Below are 17,719 nucleotides of genomic sequence, written 5' to 3'. Positions count from 1 at the left end.
ACCTCCGGGGCTGAAGGAGGCGCTGTGCCGGGAGGAGTGAGACCTCCGGGGCTGAAGGAGGCGCTGTGCCGGGAGGAGTGAGACCTCCGGGGCTGAAGGAGGCGCTGTGCCGGGAGGAGTGAGACCTCCGGGGCTGAAGGAGGCGCTGTGCCGGGAGGAGTGAGACCTCCGGGGCTGAAGGAGGCGCTGTGCCGGGAGGAGTGAGACCTCCGGGGCTGAAGGAGGCGCTGTGCCGGGAGGAGTGAGACCTCCGGGGCTGAAGGAGGCGCTGTGCCGGGAGGAGTGAGACCTCCGGGGCTGAAGGAGGCGCTGTGCCGGGAGGAGTGAGACCTCCGGGGCTGAAGGAGGCGCTGTGCCGGGAGGAGTGAGACCTCCGGGGCTGAAGGAGGCGCTGTGCCGGGAGGAGTGAGACCTCCGGGGCTGAAGGAGGCGCTGTGCCGGGAGGAGTGAGACCTCCGGGGCTGAAGGAGGCGCTGTGCCGGGAGGAGTGAGACCTCCGGGGCTGAAGGAGGCGCTGTGCCGGGAGGAGTGAGACCTCCGGGGCTGAAGGAGGCGCTGTGCCGGGAGGAGTGAGACCTCCGGGGCTGAAGGAGGCGCTGTGCCGGGAGGAGTGAGACCTCCGGGGCTGAAGGAGGCGCTGTGCCGGGAGGAGTGAGACCTCCGGGGCTGAAGGAGGCGGGAGAACGGGGCGGGGGAGAGGGAGCAGAGTGGGGGGGAATGGAGTTGGACAGGGGGAGGGGAGGGAGTGTCGGATGGTGGAGCGGAGCAGTGTGAGGGGCTACTTGAGGTGGGGTTATGGGTTTTTGTTGATTGCTGCCTTGCTCATTGCTCTGTCTCTCCCCCTCTCCCCGCAGCCAACTCTGCTAAGAGCAAAGCGATTTCAGAGTGCAGTGTCTTACGCTCAAACCGTCAGCAACATTCCCGAAACAAAGCTGTCAACACTGGACAATGGGCTCCGCGTGGCCACAGAAGAATCTGATCAGCCGACATGCACTGTGAGCAAGCTTTGTTGCTATCCGTTTCTTCAATACTGTCTGTTCCGGTATATCCCCTAATGCCCACATCCTGGGCACTGGAAATCTGAAATAAGGTCAGAAAATGGTGGAGAAACTCTGCAGATCTGCAACATCTGTGGATTTAATGTTTCATGTCCATTTCAGTTTCAAAGATTTCAGATTTCCAGCATCCACAGCATTTTGCTTTAATTTGTGTAGAATGATGATTCCTAAAGCAAATCAGGTCTAAGACATTGCAAGTGGGGGTGAGAGTTGAATCTTTTAGCCTCCAAAGTTCATTATACATGTGTGATACCAGCTCATTCTCGATATATTGTTCCCAGTCATTCCAGTTGCAACTCTTCATCTCCAGATTTTCCAGACACACGGCAGACCCTCTGCCAGTTCTTTGTGATTTTGGGTAGTGGATCTCATTGAGCTATTTGACTGTTGAAGGCATCACAGCTAACTTCATGCAAGACCTGTGTTTTGATGGGTGCCCTATCCTTGGCTGAGTTACCTGCTTAGCCAAATGCTCTGAATCAGCTCATTCTGCCAAAACCTTTCTTCATTCAGTGAGCTGCAGCGCAGTGCACCTTCCCTGCAATATCTTAGCCACGAAGCTGACATTAAGCTCACTGTTCCTATCTCTGTGCAGGTCGGTGTGTGGATCGATGTTGGCAGCAGGTACGAGAATGAAAAAAACAACGGAGTTTCAAACTTCTTGGAGCACGTAGTCTTGAAGGTAGAGTATGAGGTCCTAGTGTCTGCTGTGCAGCTGAGGAACGGGGTTGAGCTTTGATGGCAAGGCATGTTATGAAGAGTTTTTCATCTTGTATTCATCAGGACAATTTGGGTGGCAAGGTGGCCCAGTGGTTAGCACTGCTGCCTCAGTGTCAGGGACCCAGGTTCAATTCTATCCTCGGGCGACTGTCTGTGTGGTGTTTGTACGTACTCCCAGTGTCTGTGTGGGTTTCCTCTGGTTTCCTTCCACAGTCCAAGGATGTGCAGGTTAGGTGGATTGGCCATGCTAAACTGCCCGTAGTGTCCTGGTTAAGTGAGTTAGCCATGGTTAATGTGAAGTTATGGGGATAGGGTAGGAGTGGATCTGGGTGGGATACTCTTTGGTCCATTAGTATGGACTTGATGGACCGAATGGCCAGTTTGTGCACTGTAGGGATTCTGTACTAATTTGCAAGAATGCCATTTTAAGGGGGAACCAATATTTATGTTGTATGAGAGGAGAGTTCTGATTAGTGAATGTAAAGTCCACTTGCCAGTCAGAGTTTAGAAAAATGAGGGCAGGACAGACGAGGTGCAGAGGGAATGTCTCCCCTGAATGGGGACCAGGCACCAGGGACACGGTCTCAGAATACGCGATAGGCCACTTAGGATGGACATGAGGAAGTATTTCTTCACTCGGAGGGTGGTCAGTTCTCTGCTACAAAAAGCTGTGGAGGCCAAGTCACTGAGTATATTTTAAAAAACACAGGTGGGTGATTTTAAAGATATTAAGGGTTATTTGGGGGTTGGGGGGGGGAGACAGCAAACTAGGAAAAGTGAGAGAATGGCCGACCCTTGTTTCTAGTTTTTGTTTCTATGATTGGTAGAGATGCTGCCATGGAGAATCTATCAATTAATGATGACACACACAGAACTGGTAGATTTTTAAAATGTTTTAAACCACGTAGGTTGACTCTGATTGGTCAGGGTATTGCTTTGAGAAATGAACCAACAAATGACTGTCCTGTTAGTGTTGAGTTGAAATGAGTGCAGTGTATGCACATGATCTTTCTATGGGCTCCCAGGTGAGCCAGGATGGCCCATAGTTGGTAGAGCGCCAGATTTCCAATCTGAGAGTCCACAGTTTGTGTCCCTATTTAGGTGATACTTTGAGGGACTCTTGTGGTGTAGTGGTATTGTCCCTATCCCTGGACTGAGACCCGGGTTGAAGTCACACCTGCTTCAGAGGTATGTAATAACATCTCTGAACGAATGGATTAGAAAAATAGATATGGGCTCCCAGTGGTAATTCCCCTAGCACTGAACCAGGAGACCTGGGTTCAAGTTCCACCGCCTCTAGAATTTTGCCATAACATTGCGTAACAGAATGATTAGGAAATATCTGCAATGCCCTGTGTGTCAGTATATTTTACTTTGTTACATAAGGAACCTAGCTGAATGTTTCTGATGCTATGTACATTAATTGTTCTGTAGACCACAAGATAAAGGAGCAGAATTAGGCGATTCAGCCCATTGAATCTACTCTACCATTTGATCATGGGCTGATATGTTTCTGAACCCTACTCTCCTGCTGTGTCCTTGTAACCCTTGATCCTGTTACCAATCAGGAGCATTCTACAGTCCCCTGCAGCAATGAGCTTCACACAGTCAGTACTACACAGTTCTGGTTGCCCTGGTATAGGAAGGATGTTATTAAACTGGAAAGAGTGCAAAAAGGATTTACAAGGGTCTTATCGAGACTGGAATTTCAGTTATATGGATAGGCTGGGACTTTTTTCCCTGGATGTAGGAGGCTGAAGCGTGATCTTATTGAGGTTTATAAAATCTATTGTTGGTGGCAATAGATCGCATGAATAGCCAATGTCTTTTCCCAGTGTAGGGGATCCAAAACTAGATTGCATAGGTTTATGGTGAGAAGGGAAAAATTTAATAGGCATCTGAGGGGCAACCTTTTCCACACAGGTGGTTCATGTATGGAAGGAGCTGCCAAAACAACTGGTAGAAGTGGGTACAATTATAACATTTTAAAAGACATTTAGACAGGTATATGATTCGGAAGGTGGATGTGGGTTCTAGATTAGAGTGGTGCTGGAAAAGCACAGCAATTCAGGCAGCATCCGAGGAGCAGGAAAATCAACATTTCGGTCAAAAGCTGATGAAGGGCTTTTGCCCGAAACGTCGGTGCTGCCTGACCTGCTGTGCTTTTCCAGCTCCACTCTAATCTAGACTCTGGTTTCCAGCATCTGCAGTCCTTGTTTTTACTGAGATGGATATGGGTCAATCGAAGGCAAATGGGACTGGTTCAGTTTAGGAAACCAGGTTGGGCCAATAGGCCTGTTTCCATGCTATATGACTCTGATTCTGGTTGAAGAAATTCTTCCTCACCTCTGTTTTAAAGGTTTATCCCCTCACCCCGAGGCTGTGCTCCCCGGTTCTAATCTCTTACCATGGGAAATATCTCCACATCCACTCTATCCTGGCCTCTCAGCGTCTTGTAAGTCTCAATCAGATTCTGCCTTTCATCCTTCCAAACTCCATCGAGTACAGACTCTGAGTCCACAACCACTCTGCATATGAATGCCCTTCATCCCTGCGCTCATGGGCTGTTATCTTATTTTGCAGTCTCATGTCGAAGGCACCTTGTCAGAGGCCTTTCAGAAATCCAAATAGATTACATCCACTGGTTCTCCTTTGTCTAACTTGCTCATTATTTGCTCAAAGAATTATAACAGATTTGTCAGGTATGACCATCATCTTGTATACCTCTATCAAGTCACCTCTCATCCTCTTTCGCTTCAGTGAGAAAAGCCCTGGCTTCCTCAACCTTTCTGGTGACCAGAACTGAACGCAATATTCCAAGGGTGGTCGAACAAGGGCTGTATAGAACTGCAGGGTAACCTCGCAGCTCTTAAACTCAATTCCCCTGCTAATGAAAGCCAACACACCATACGTCTTCTTAATAGCCCTATCAACTTAGGTGGCAACTTTGAGGGATCTGTGGACATGGACTCCAAGATCCCTATGTTCCTCTATACTGGGAAAATAAGGTACATAAGGTCCAGGCAGCTAAGAACAGAATGGACCTTGGAAGAATATTGGGAGAGTAGGACCAATCTTAAACGAGGAATCAAGCAGGCTAAAAGGGGTCATGAAATAACTTTAGCGAGCAGAATGAAGGAGAATTCCAGGCCTTTTATTCATATATAAGAAGCAAGCGGATAACTAGAGAAAGGGTTGGTCCACTAAAGGATAAGGAAGGAAGGTTGTATTTCGAACCTGAGAGAATGGGTGAGATTCTCAGTGATCACTTTGCATCAGTGTTCACTGAGGAGAGGGGCATGATGAATGTTGAGATTAGAGATAGAAGTTTGTCTACTCTGGATAACATTGACATAAGGAGGGAAGATGTGTTGGGTAGGCTAAAGGATATTAAGGTGGACAAATCCCCAGGACCAGATGGAATCTATCCCAGGTAACTGAGGGAGGCAAGAGAGGAAATAGCTGGGGCTCTGGCAAATAGCTATGTAGCATTCTTAAACACAGATGAGGTGCCGGAGGATTGAAGGGCTTCTAATGTTGTTCCCCTGTACAAGAAGGGTAGTAGGGATATTCCAGGTAACTACAGACCAATGAGCCTGATGTCATTGGTGGGAAAATTGCTGGAGAAAGTACTGAGGATAAAATCTATATTTGAAAAAGAATGGGCTTATCAGTGACAGGCAGCATGGTTTTGTCAGGGGAGATCATGTCATACCAACTTAATAGAGTTCTTTGAGGAAGTGACTAAGTTGATAGATGAAGGAAGGGCTGTAGATGTCATGTACATGGATTTTAGTAAGGCGTTTGATAAGGTTCCCCATGGTAGACTAATGGAGAAAGTGAAGTCACATGGTGTGCAGGGTGTTCTAGCTAGGTGGATAAAGAACTGGTTGAGCAACAGGAGACAGAGAGTAGTAGTTGAAGGGAGTTTCTCGAAATGGAGAAAGGTGACCAGTGGTGTTCCATAGGGGTCAGTGCTGGGGCCACTGTTCTTTGTGATATACAGAAATGATCTGGAAGAGGGCATTGTTGGTCTGATCCGTAAGTTTGCAGATGACATGAAGATTGGTGGAATAGCAGAAAGCATACGGGATTGTCAAAGAATACGTAGAATATAGATAGACTGGAGAGTTGGGCGGAGAAGTGGCAGATGGGGTTCAATCCATGCAAATGTGATGTGATGCATTTTGAGAAGTCTAATTCTAGAGCGAATTATACAGTAAACGGAAGAGCCTTGGGAAAAGTTGATGAGCAGAGAGATCTGAGAGTTCAGGTCCATTGTGCCCTGAAGGTTGCTGCACAGATTGATAGAGTGGTCAAGAAGGCATATAGCATGCTTGCATTCATTGGACAGGGTATCGAGTAGAAGAGCTGGCAGGTCATGTTAAAATTGTACAAGACTTTGATTCGGCCGCATTTAGAATACTGTATTATCAAAAGGATGTGGACGCTTTGGAAAGGGTGCAGAGAAGGTTTACAAGAGGTTGAGTAGGTTAGGATTGTTTTCATTAGAAAAAATGAGATTGAGAGGGGTCCTGATTGAGGTCTACAAAATCATGAAGGGTATAGACAGGGTGGACAAAGATAAGCTTTTTCCCAAGGTCAGGGATTCAGTAACAAGAGGTCATGCTTTCAAGGTGAGAGGTGAAAGGTTTAAGGGGGATACATGCGGAAAGTACTTTACACAGAGGGTAGTAGGTGGCTGGAACATGTTACCAGCAGAGGTAGTAGAGGCAGGCACGGTAGATTCATTTAAGATGTGTCTGGACAGATGCATGAGTAGGTGGGGAGCAGAGAGATACAGATACTTAGGAATGTGACAATAGGTTTAGACAGTGGATTTGGATCAGCTCAGGCTTGGAGGGCTGTACATTTTCTTTGTTCTTTGCCAGGAATCCTGCTTTTAACCCTGTATTCTGTATTCAAATTTGACCTTCTGAAATGAATCACTTCATACTTTTCCAGGTTAAACTCCATCCGCCACTTGTGAGCCCAGTTCTGCATCCTGTCAGTGTCCAGTTGCAACCTCCAACAGTCCTTCACACTATCTGCCGCTCCACCAACCTTTGTGTCATCGACAAACTTTATAACCCATTCTTCCATTTTCTCAACCAAGTCATTTATAAAAATCGCAAAGAGCAGAGGCTCCAGAACAGATCTGTGCGGAACATCACTGGTCACTGAGCTCCAAGCTGAATACTTTCCATCTGCTACCACCCTGTGTCATCTATGGGCCAGCCAATTCTGTACCCAGACAGTCAGATTTCCCTGTATCCCATGTCTCCTTATTTTCTGAATGAGCCTACCTTGGGGAACCTTATCAAACGCCTTGACCACATCCATGTCTCTACTTTCTTCACTGTGTTTTGTCAGATCCTCAAAGAATTCAATAAGGCTTGTGAGGCATGAGCTGCCCTCCTCAAAGCCATGCCAACTATCTGTAACCAAACTACGGTTTCCCAAATAATCATAAATTCTGTCTTGTAGAATCCTCTTGGAACAATTTACCCACCACACCCCTAAGACTAACTGGTCTCTAATTCCCAGGATTATCCCTGTTCCGTGTCTTGAACAAGGGAATAACATTTGCCCTCCCCCGCTCATCTGGCATTACTCCAGTGGAGAGTGAGGATGCAGAGATCATTGCCAAAGGCACAGCAAACTCTTCCCTCACTTCCTGTTTTAACTTTGCGTATATCTCATCTGGACCAGGGGACTTAAGTATCCTTATGCTTTTCAAAATTTTCAGCACATCCTCCTTCTTAACACCAACCTATTCAAGCATATCAGCGTGGTTAATGCTGTCCTCATGAACATCAAGGTCCCTCTCACTCGTGAATACTGAAGCAAAGTATTCATTAAGGACCTCCCCTACTTTCTCCGAGTTCAGGCACAATTTCATTCCACTATGCCTGATGGGCACTACCCTCATTCTGGCCATCCTCTTGTTCCTCACATAAGTGTAGAATGTTTTAGGGTTTTCCTTAATCCTACCCACTAAAGCTTCCTCATGCCCACTTCTAGCTCTCCTAAGTCCATTCTTCAGTTCCTTCCTGGCTACCTTGTAACTCTCTAGAGCCATGTCTGATCTTTGCCGCCTCATTCTTAAGCTTCCTTCTTCCTCTTGACTAGATGTTCCACATCCCTTGTCACCCAAGGTTTCTTCACTCTCCCCTCCCTTCCTTGCCTCAGTGAGACAAAGCAATCCAGCACTGTCAGCCTCAACAACCTCCACATTTCTGTTGAGCATTTCCCTGAGAACATCTGTTTCCAATTGAGGTGACCCAGTTCCTGCCTAATAGCATTGTAGTTCCCCCTCACTAAACTAAATACTTTGCTCTTCTGCCTCTGCATGAGTATAATAAAAGGCAGGGAGTGGTGATCACTATCACTGAAATGCTCTCCCACAACGAGATCTGACACCTGACCTGGTTCGTTGCCAAGCATCAAATCCAATATGGCCTCCCCTCTAGTCGGCCTATCTACATATTGAGTCAGGAATTCTTCCTGAACGCACCTGACAAAATCTGCTCCATCCAAACTATTTGAACTAAGGAGGTACCATTCAATAATAGGGAAGTTAAAGTCACCCATAACAATAACCCTTTTACTTCTGCACCTTTTCAAAATCTGCCTCCCAACAATTCTGGCCAGGTCCTCTCTCAAGTCCTTGTAGTTACCTTTCTTCAATTGTGATACTATTACATCTCATTCCCTCTCAAACTGCAAGATAAATTCTATCATACGATGGTCACTACTTCCTGAGGGTTCCTTCAACTCCAGCTCCCTAATCTAGTCTGCCTCATTGTCCATTTGAAATCCAGAACTGCCTGTTCCCTAGTGATTTCTACCACAAGCTCCTAAAACCATCTTGTAGACATTCCACAAATTCCTTTTTTGAGATCCACTACCAACCTGACTTTCCCAGTCCACCTGTATATTGAAGTTTCCCGTGATTATTGTAAGTGTCTTTCTTATATACCTTTTCTATTTATTTTCCCCACATCTTGACGAATGCTAAGAGGCCTGTACATAACTCCCATCGGGATCATCTTTTTTGGTTCTCAACTTTTATGCCTTCCGATACAGTATAATTTCATGATATCTGTATTAATGTATCTAATTGTCAATATCACCAATTTCAAACTTTGTTGTCAAAACGTGTGGCGCTGGAAAACCACAGCAGGTCAAGCAGTATCCAAGAAGCCGGAGAGTTGAAATATTGTGGAAGGTGGGGAAGGGGGCTGAGAGATAAATGGGGTGGTTGTGGGGCTGGAGGGATGGTAACTGGGAAGGTGATAGGTGGTTGCCGGTGGGGGTTGATGGTGATAGGTCGGAGCGGGTAGGTGGGAAGGAAGATGGACACGTAGGACAGTTCAAGAGGGCAATGATGTGGTGGGGAAACTTTGTTGTAACTAGTGGACGAGTGGGACAAAGACACAAACCAGTTCATTCTCCGACTGGACCATAACAATAATCACAGAGGGAGAAGCTCAAAACTGAGGTGATTTTTCTGATCATATGTTGCTAACAGTAGTGTGTAGAGTTTGAATTTTGTGTCATACTTGGGAATGGGTAATTGGGACATGAGTAATCTTTGTCAGCTTTGACAAAGGGTCAGTTAGACTCAAAACGTCAGCTCTTTTCTCTCCTTACAGATGCTGCCAGACCTGCTGAGATTTTCCAGCATTTTTCTCTTTTGGTTTCAGATTCCAGCATCCGCAGTAATTTGCTTTTATCATGAGTAATCATGTTTGTTGGGTGAGGGAGGAAGGTTGGAAATAATTGATTATTGTAGAGAAATGTGAAACTGTGTTTTCCAGGGAACAAAGAAACATCCGCAACATGTTTTGGAGAATGAGGTGGAGAGCCTTGGGGCTCATCTGAATGCATACACTTCTCGTGAGCAGACTGCCTACTACATGAAATCATTGGCTAAGGATTTACCAAAAGGTACTGAACATTTCAGAACTTTTGGAGATTATTCAAATGTTTATTTGGTGCTTTTGTCTGTAAATTGGGGTGCAGGATTTGAATTTGTATGAACTCCACTTCCTTAGCCTGAGGGGGTGGGCAATATTAAATACAAACCTAGCAACACAGAAGACATCGATTTGGCCCATTGTGACTATGCTGAAGTCTTTGAAGCTGCTACTCAGTTCCTTTCCCTGTATTTATTGTGAGAATCCTTCAGCATTTTGACATGTCTTTTTGGCATGGATTCCTTTGTCCCATTATACATTCCAGTTAGATCATTGTGAACCCTGGTTTGTGCTGAACCCACTTCTCAGTGAATCCACAGCGTCCTGGGTTAGTGGCTGTATTGAAATCAGATGCTTGGTGAAAAGGTATTCGAGGGAATGGAGCTGAGCAATGCCTTCACACCAATTGGATGGAAAGATTTTGATGGCAAACTTGCTGATATATGTATATTCATAAATTTATTATGGACGAGCTTGAGGTTGAGGGGGTCTTGATTACCATAGGAACCCTTCCTCTACCTTTGCATGTTAACAATGAGTGGGTATGAGGATGTGGTGAAGAACGAATGAGTGTGACATGTAGGAAACAGTTTAGCTGGCTGTGAATGGCCTAATCTTAAACTGCTAGTTAAAGCCCTGTTAAACAATGCAGAATTAGTTACTGCCATAGTTTAGCATTGTCAAACTCTGCTAGTTACTACTGCTGCTACATTGATTCTATGCTGCTAGTTAAAATGGTCACACTCATCTGTTTGAATTGATGCGTTTTTCTTTAACAGCTATGGAAATCCTTGGTGACCTGGTACAGAACAGCTCACTATCAGAACCAGAGCTGGAACAAGGACGGAAGCTAATCCTACGGGAGATGCAGGAGATGGAGAGCAACCTGGATGAGGTGGTGTTTGATTATCTTCACGCCACTGCCTTTCAGGGAACACCCCTCGCCTTCCCTGTGGTGGGGCCCACTGAGAATGTCAAGTAAGTTTGTTCTTGTTCCTTTGTGAGGGGGGGGGCGGGGGTCACTGGCTGATTTATGGCCTTTTGTTAGCTGCCCTTGATCTACCTCCTTGAACCACTGCAGTCCATGTGCTGTCGGTAAATCAATAATACTGTTAGGCAATAGACAATAGGTGCAGGAGTAGGCCATTCTGCCCTTCGAGCCTGCACCACCATTCAATATGATCATGGCTGATCATCGTTAATCAGTATCCTGTTCCTGCCTTATCTCCATAACCTTGATTCCACTATCCTTGAGAGCTCTATCCAACTCTTTCTTAAGTGAATCCAGAGACTGGGCCTCCCCTGCCCTCTGGGGCATAGCATTCCACATAGCCACCACTCTCTGGGTGAAGAAGTTTCTCCTCATCTCTGTCCTAAATGGTCTACTCCGTATTTTTAAGCTGTGTTCTCTGGTTCGGCACTCACCCATCAGCGGAAACATGCTTCCTGCCTCCTGAGTGTCCAATCCTTTAATAATCTTATATGTCTCAATCAGATCCCCTCTCAGTCTTCTAAACTCAAGGGTATACAAGCCTAGTCGCTCCAGCCTTTCAGCATAAGGTAGTCCCGCCATTCCAGGAATTGGCCTCGTGAACCTGCGCTGCACTCCCTCAATAGCCAGAATGTCTTTCCTCAAATTTGGAGACCAGAACTGCACACAATACTCCAGGTGTGGTCTCACCAGGGCCCTGTACAGCTGCAGAAGAACCTCTTTGCTTCTATACGCAATCCCTCTTGTTATGAAGGCCAGCATGCTATTAGCCTTCTGCACTACCTGCAGTACCTGCATGCTTACCTTCATTGACAGGGGTCACTCCACCCTGGGGTGTGAATGACAAAACATTAGCATGCAACAAATCAGAACTGATCCCTGTGGTACCCCACTGGTCACTGCCTGCCATTCCGAAATGGAGCTGTTTATCACTACTTTGTTTCCTGTCAGCAAACCAACTTTCAATCCAAGTTAGTACTTTGCCCCCAATACCATGCGCCCTAATTTTGCTGACTAACCTCCTATGTGGGATTTTATCAAAAGCTTTCTGAAAGTCCAGGTACACTACATCTATTGGAACTCCCTCGTCCATCTTCAGAGTTAGATCCTCAAAAAATTCCAGAATATTAGTCAAGCATGATTTCCCCTTCATAAATGCATGCTATCCTGTTACTACTATCCAGATGTGTTGTAATTTCATCCTTTATAATAGACTCCAGCATCTTTCCCATCACTGAAGTCAGACTAACTGGTCTATAATTTCCTGCTTTCTCTCTCCCACCTTTCTTAAAAAGCGGTTAGGGAGGGAATTCCAGGATTTTAACCCAGCGACAGTGAAGAAATGAGGATATATTTCCGAGCCAGAATGGTGAATGATTTGGGGAAGTATTCCCATGGATCTGCTGCCCTTGTCCTTCTCAATGATAGGTTTAGAAGGGGTAGCCTAAGGAGCTTTGAGTTGCTGCAATGCACCTGCAAACACTGAACGCCTGTGGGGGAGGGAGTGAATGTTTGTGGATGTGGTGCCAATCAAGCAGATTACTTTGTCCTGGATGGTGTCAAGCGTCTTGAGTGTTGTTGAGGTTACACCCATTCAGGCAAGTGGGGAGTATTCCATCACACTCTTGACTTGTGCTTTGTACATGGTGAACAGGGTTTGGGGAAATAGGAGGTGAGTTACTTGCTGCAGGATAGTCTCTGTATTTATATGGCTGGTCCAATTCAGTTTCTGGTCATTGGTAACTCTCAGGCCGTTGATAGTGCTGCCTCTGAATGTCGATGAGAAATGGTCATTGCTTGGCATTTGTGGGGGTAACTGTTAGTTTGGAGGAGATGGCCTAGTGGTATTATCGTTAGACTATTAATCCAGAAACTCAGCTCATGTTCCCGGGAGCCGGGTTTGAGTTTTGCCATGGCACATGATGGAATTTGAATTCAGTAAAAAAGAGAATCAGGAATTAAGAGTCGACTGATGACCATGAAACCATTACTGGTTGTTGGAAAAATGTATCCAGTTCACTGATGTCTTTCAGGAAATGAAACCTGCCATCCTCTCCTGGCCCACATGCAACTTCAGACCTGCAGCAGTGTGATTGACTCACGACTGCCTTAACAAATCAATCAAGTCAAAGGCAAGGCGACAGGCAGTAAATGCTGACCAGCCAGCAACATCCATGTCCTTTGAGTGAATAAAAAAGAACTTGCCACTTGTCAGCCCAAGCCTGGCGTTGTGAATGGTGCTGAACATGGTGTGTTCATCAGTGAACATCCCTCCCTCTGACCTTATGATGGAGGGAAGGTCATTTTTGAAACAGCTGAATATGGTTGGAAATAGGAAGCTCTCTTAAGGAACTGAAGGTCCTTGTAGATGCAGTGACAATATCTGAGCCAGAAGGCCTGGTTTCAAGTCCTACTTGTTCCAGAGGTGTGTAGTAACATTTCTGAATGATTGGATTAGAAAATATCTCCCCTTAGGACCTAAGGATGAAACGATTGACTTTCAGCAACAGAGGACGAACCTACTGGCCTTCCAATGCCAATAGCATAATCCTTTACTAAACTGAGGTTCTAATACCAACATGTTGTTTGTTAACGATTAATCAATTTTCTTTTTGCTGTTAAGGTCATTGAGTCGCAACAGCCTCGAAGAGTTCATGAACAATCATTACAAAGCTCCGAGAATAGTCGTGGCTGCCTCAGGAGGTGAGAACATGATCAGCTCCAAACTAAGCTGGAGTTTGAATTACTTTAGGAAGGATATTGAGGTCTTGCAGTTGGTGCAGAGGAGGGCTATTACAATAGTGAGGAATAAGGTTTGTTTATTTGGATGACTGGAAAGGCAGGAGAAAGGTTAAGGCTTAATTAACTTGAGGCATTCAGCATTATGATGGGTTTTGATTGGAGTAAAGAATAGACCTTTTCTAACGGTAGGAGGGTCAGTAACCAGTGGGGGACAGTATTTTTTAGTGTGATCCTGAACAGCTGCCTGAAAGGGCAGTGGAAGCAGATTGAATAATAACTTTGGGAAGGTCTTGAATAAATAGTGGAATAGACAACTTCCATTGTTGTGGAGAAAGAGAATAGAAGTGAGACTAAGTGGGCAAAGATGTGACAAATGGAGTATGTGGAAAATTGTGAAATTGTCTATTTTGGCAGAAGAACTTATACACTTAATGGTAAGGTCCTAGGGAATGTTGCTGAGCAAAGAGACCTTGGAGTGCAGGTAAGGATGTTGCCAGGGTTGGAGGATTTGAGCTACAGGGAGAGGCTGAACAGGCTGGGGCTGTTTTTCCCTGGATCGTCAGAGGCTGAGGGCTGACCTCTATAGAGGTTTACAAAATTGAGGGGCATGGATAGAGTAAATAGGCAAAGTCTTTTCCCTGGGGTCAGGGAGTCCAGAACTAGAGGGTAACTTTTTCAAGCAGAGGGTGGTACGTGTATGGAATGAGCTGCCAGAGGATGTGGTGGAAGCTGGTACAATTGCAACATTTAAGAGGCATTTGGATGGATATATGAATAGGAAGGGTTCGGAGGGATATGGGCCGGGTGCTGGCAGGTGGGACTAGATTGGTTTGGGATATCTGGTCGGCGTGGATGGGTTGGACCGAAGGGTCTGTTTCCATGCTGTACCTCTCTATGACTCTGTAATGAAGAGATGAGCGTGATCTAACTTGTGCGAGATTGCAGATGGATCTGGGTGTCATAGTTCAATATTCACAAGGTTAGTATGCAAATGAAGCAAAAATTAGGAATGTTAATAATGTTAGCATTTTCATAGAAATGTCATAGCATTTACCACAAAGGGTATTGAATGCAAAGGTTATGTTTCATCGTATTCATGGCACTTTATCTGAGTGCTAATTTCCTTATTTAAGCAATGATGTAAATGCGTTGGAAGCAATTTAGAGAAGGTTTAGCAGATAAATAATATGGGGAAAGGTTGAGCAGGTTAAGCATTTATTATCAGGGGTTCTGAAGTATGAAAGATGATGAAGCAACAGGGTGGATGTGGAAGGGATGTGTTCCTCCTGTGGACAAATTTAGAGCTAGAGTTCACTACTTAAAAATGAGGAGTCCCCAATTTCAAACAGGAACGGCAAAACTTTTTGCTGAGACTCATAATCTTGGGAATTCTCTTCCTGAAAAGATGGTAGGAGATGAGTCCATGAATGTTTTCAAGACTGAGCTAGGTAAATTCATGTTGAACTGGGGATTGTGGCAGGTTATTGGGTGAAGGCAGGATTTGAGGTTACAATCAGATGATCTTATTGAATGGCAGAGCAGGCTTGAGAGGTCAAATGGCCAACTTCCTGTAGGTATTTGGGATAGCTCTGCTGGAGGGCCAGTATGGACTCAAGGCTGAATGGCCTCCTTTCCCATAATTCTCTAATTATTATAGTAAGGTGAAGAGTTTGTGTTTGAGGGTTGGTGTTTTGGGTAATGACAGTGAGGTCTGTGCTTGTCTCCTCAGGTGTTCAGCATGATGAGGTGCTGAGGCTGGTCCGTGAGCATTTTGGTGGCGTTTCCTTCAAATACGAGAATGATACGATCCCAATGCTGGCCCCATGTCGCTTCACAGGAAGTCAGGTCAGTATGACCTCGTCTAGTATGGTCACTAACCACAGGAGCAGCAGCCTGTTAGATATTTCAGCACCTGCCTTAACTGACACTGAGCCTGGAACTGAAAGAGCCCAGCCTCTGCCTTCATGCTGTGCTATTTTACCTGACTTAAAGAAAGGGGACACTTCGGTCATTTGAAATATCAGTCAGAAGAGAGTACAGTTTGAGGGGCAGGACTCGACAAAGTGGAAGCACCTGTCATTGGAGATGTGACTCCAGGAGGACCTGGCTCTAGGCACCCAATCAGGAAGGAGGGTTAAACCAGACCTTTGCAGTAAATTGGAGGATGAGGATTGGTCACTGGGAGGAAGATGAGGAACTGGGATTGGTTAGTGGTGAGGGACTGAGAAACTGGGATTGGTTCTGGGGTATTGAGAAGGTTAAGGCATTGAATGAATAAATTGAGTGTGTAAGAGATTGAATCAAACCACAGGACTAGAGCCAAGGATTAAACTGGAGGTGTAGTGGCAGTGTGGGTTAATCAGTATTACAGACTGGGGGGCGTGAAAGCTTGATTATTGAGCAGCTGGAACGTAGACTGGTGTTTGGGAGAAAGTGGCTGATCTTCAGTCGTTGAGGTTTTCGTTTCTTTACTGTACATGGCCACCTTTGCAGCTGCCTCATCCACACTGGGACCCTGGGTCATCTAGTACTGTCTGTATGAGGACCTTGAATATAGACAGAAGGGCCTCAGCAGCTTCTGGGCAGCATTGATCCTCCACCCCCCAGTCATCAGCTATAGCTGCTTTAGCTGAAGGGTTAGTCACTCTGTTGTGCAAGGTTGAATTGTCACTCTCTTTGGTTTCAGATTCTTGTGAGAGATGATGCTATGCCATTAGCACACATTGCGCTTGCTGTGGAGGGAGTTGGATCATCTAATCCTGATGTGGTTCCTCTCTTGATTGCCAGTACACTGATTGGAAACTGGGATCGTACTTACGGGGGAGGAGCGGTGAGTAGCTGTGGATCAGCGGCAGGGCCTTGCTCAGGCTGGATGGGCCTCATTGTGCAGATGGTGGACCCCAGCCACATCTGTCTTGTTCAATGGAAGCAAAATCTTAATTTCAGTAAATCTCAATTCTATTTTGGAATTCCCTCAAGGTCACCACTCTTCCCTTCTAACCTCCTGCATTCTATTCTGATAACCCTCTGAGATGTCCCTGCCTGTATAGCTCTGGCCTTTTCCCCAGCTTCCACTGCTGTACTATTAGCAGACCTGCCATCAACTGCTGGGGCCCCCGAGATCGCTGGATCACATCCGAAACCCCTCCACTCTCTGTCTCTCTTGTGTCAAACACTCTGTAAAGTACCTGGGTTGCTTTTGGACATGGAAGACATAGACAACATAGAAAGGTACAGCACAGAATAGGCCCTTCTGCCCACGATGTTATGCCGAGGATTATTCCTAATCTAAAATTAAATAACTTAACCTACGCACCCCTCAATTCACTGCTCTCCATGTGCATGTCCAGCAGTCGTTGAGATGTCCCTGCTTCCGTCACCACCACTGGCAATGCATTCACAACTCTCTGCGTAAAGAACAGACATTTCCTTTAGAGGAGATGTATAGAGGAGATGTATCTCTGACATCTCCTCTATACCTTCCTCCTAATATCTTAAAACTATGACCCCTCGTGCGAGTCAATCCTGCCCCAGGGAAAAGTCTCTGGCTATTGACTCTATCCATGCCTCTCATTATCTTGTATACCTCGATCAGGTCACCTCTCTTCCTCCTCTCCAGCAAGAAAAGTCCAAGCTTAGTCAACCTTTCTTCATAAGGCAAGCCATCCAGTCCAGGCAGCATCCTGGTAAACCTTCTTTGCACCCTCTCCAAAGCCACTATCTTTCCTATAGTAGGGCAACCAGACTTGGACACAGTATTCCAAGTGTGGTCTCACCAAGGTCTTGTAGAGCTGCAGCAAAACCTCGCGGCTCTTAAACTAGATCCCTCTGTTAATGAAAGCCAAAACACCATATGCTTTCTTAATAACCCTATCCAACTTTGAGGGTGGAAACTTTGAGGGATCTATGTACTTGGACACCCAGATCCCTCTGTTCCTCCACACTGCCAAGAATCCTGTCTTTAATCCTATATTCAGCATTCGAGTTTGGCTTTCTAAAATGCATCACCTCGCATTTATCCAGGTTGAACACCATCTGCCATTTCTCAGCCCAGCTCTGCATCCTGTCTATGTCGCACTGTAGCCTGCAGTAGCCCTCTATATCGACGACACCTCCAACCTTTGTGTTATCTGCAAATTTACTAACCCACCCCTCAACCTCCTCATCCAAGTCATTTATAAAAACCACAAAGAGCAGAGGCCCAAGAACAGAGCCCTGCGGGACCC

At 45.8% G+C, this 17,719-nt stretch overlaps 1 protein-coding gene across 1 annotated transcript in view; it reads left to right on the top strand.

Moving 5' to 3' along the window:
• The first annotated feature begins 752 nt into the window (after nucleotides 1-752).
• LOC122559114 (cytochrome b-c1 complex subunit 1, mitochondrial) overlaps nucleotides 753-17,719 on the top strand; it is a 36,437-nt gene continuing 19,470 nt past the window's right edge. Inside the window, exons 1-7 of the mRNA XM_043708426.1 lie at nucleotides 753-995; nucleotides 1,654-1,740; nucleotides 9,602-9,731; nucleotides 10,540-10,738; nucleotides 13,375-13,454; nucleotides 15,223-15,338; nucleotides 16,180-16,323. Of these exons, the coding sequence (XP_043564361.1) occupies nucleotides 753-995; nucleotides 1,654-1,740; nucleotides 9,602-9,731; nucleotides 10,540-10,738; nucleotides 13,375-13,454; nucleotides 15,223-15,338; nucleotides 16,180-16,323 (999 nt within the window). The remainder of the gene's footprint in view (nucleotides 996-1,653; nucleotides 1,741-9,601; nucleotides 9,732-10,539; nucleotides 10,739-13,374; nucleotides 13,455-15,222; nucleotides 15,339-16,179; nucleotides 16,324-17,719) is intronic.

The sequence above is a fragment of the Chiloscyllium plagiosum genome, chromosome 18, assembly GCF_004010195.1.
Source record: "Chiloscyllium plagiosum isolate BGI_BamShark_2017 chromosome 18, ASM401019v2, whole genome shotgun sequence".
In the NCBI taxonomy this organism is placed as follows: Eukaryota; Metazoa; Chordata; class Chondrichthyes; order Orectolobiformes; family Hemiscylliidae; genus Chiloscyllium; species Chiloscyllium plagiosum.
Note: the sequence above shows the minus strand (reverse complement) of the source record. Positions and strands in the feature narration are given on the sequence as shown.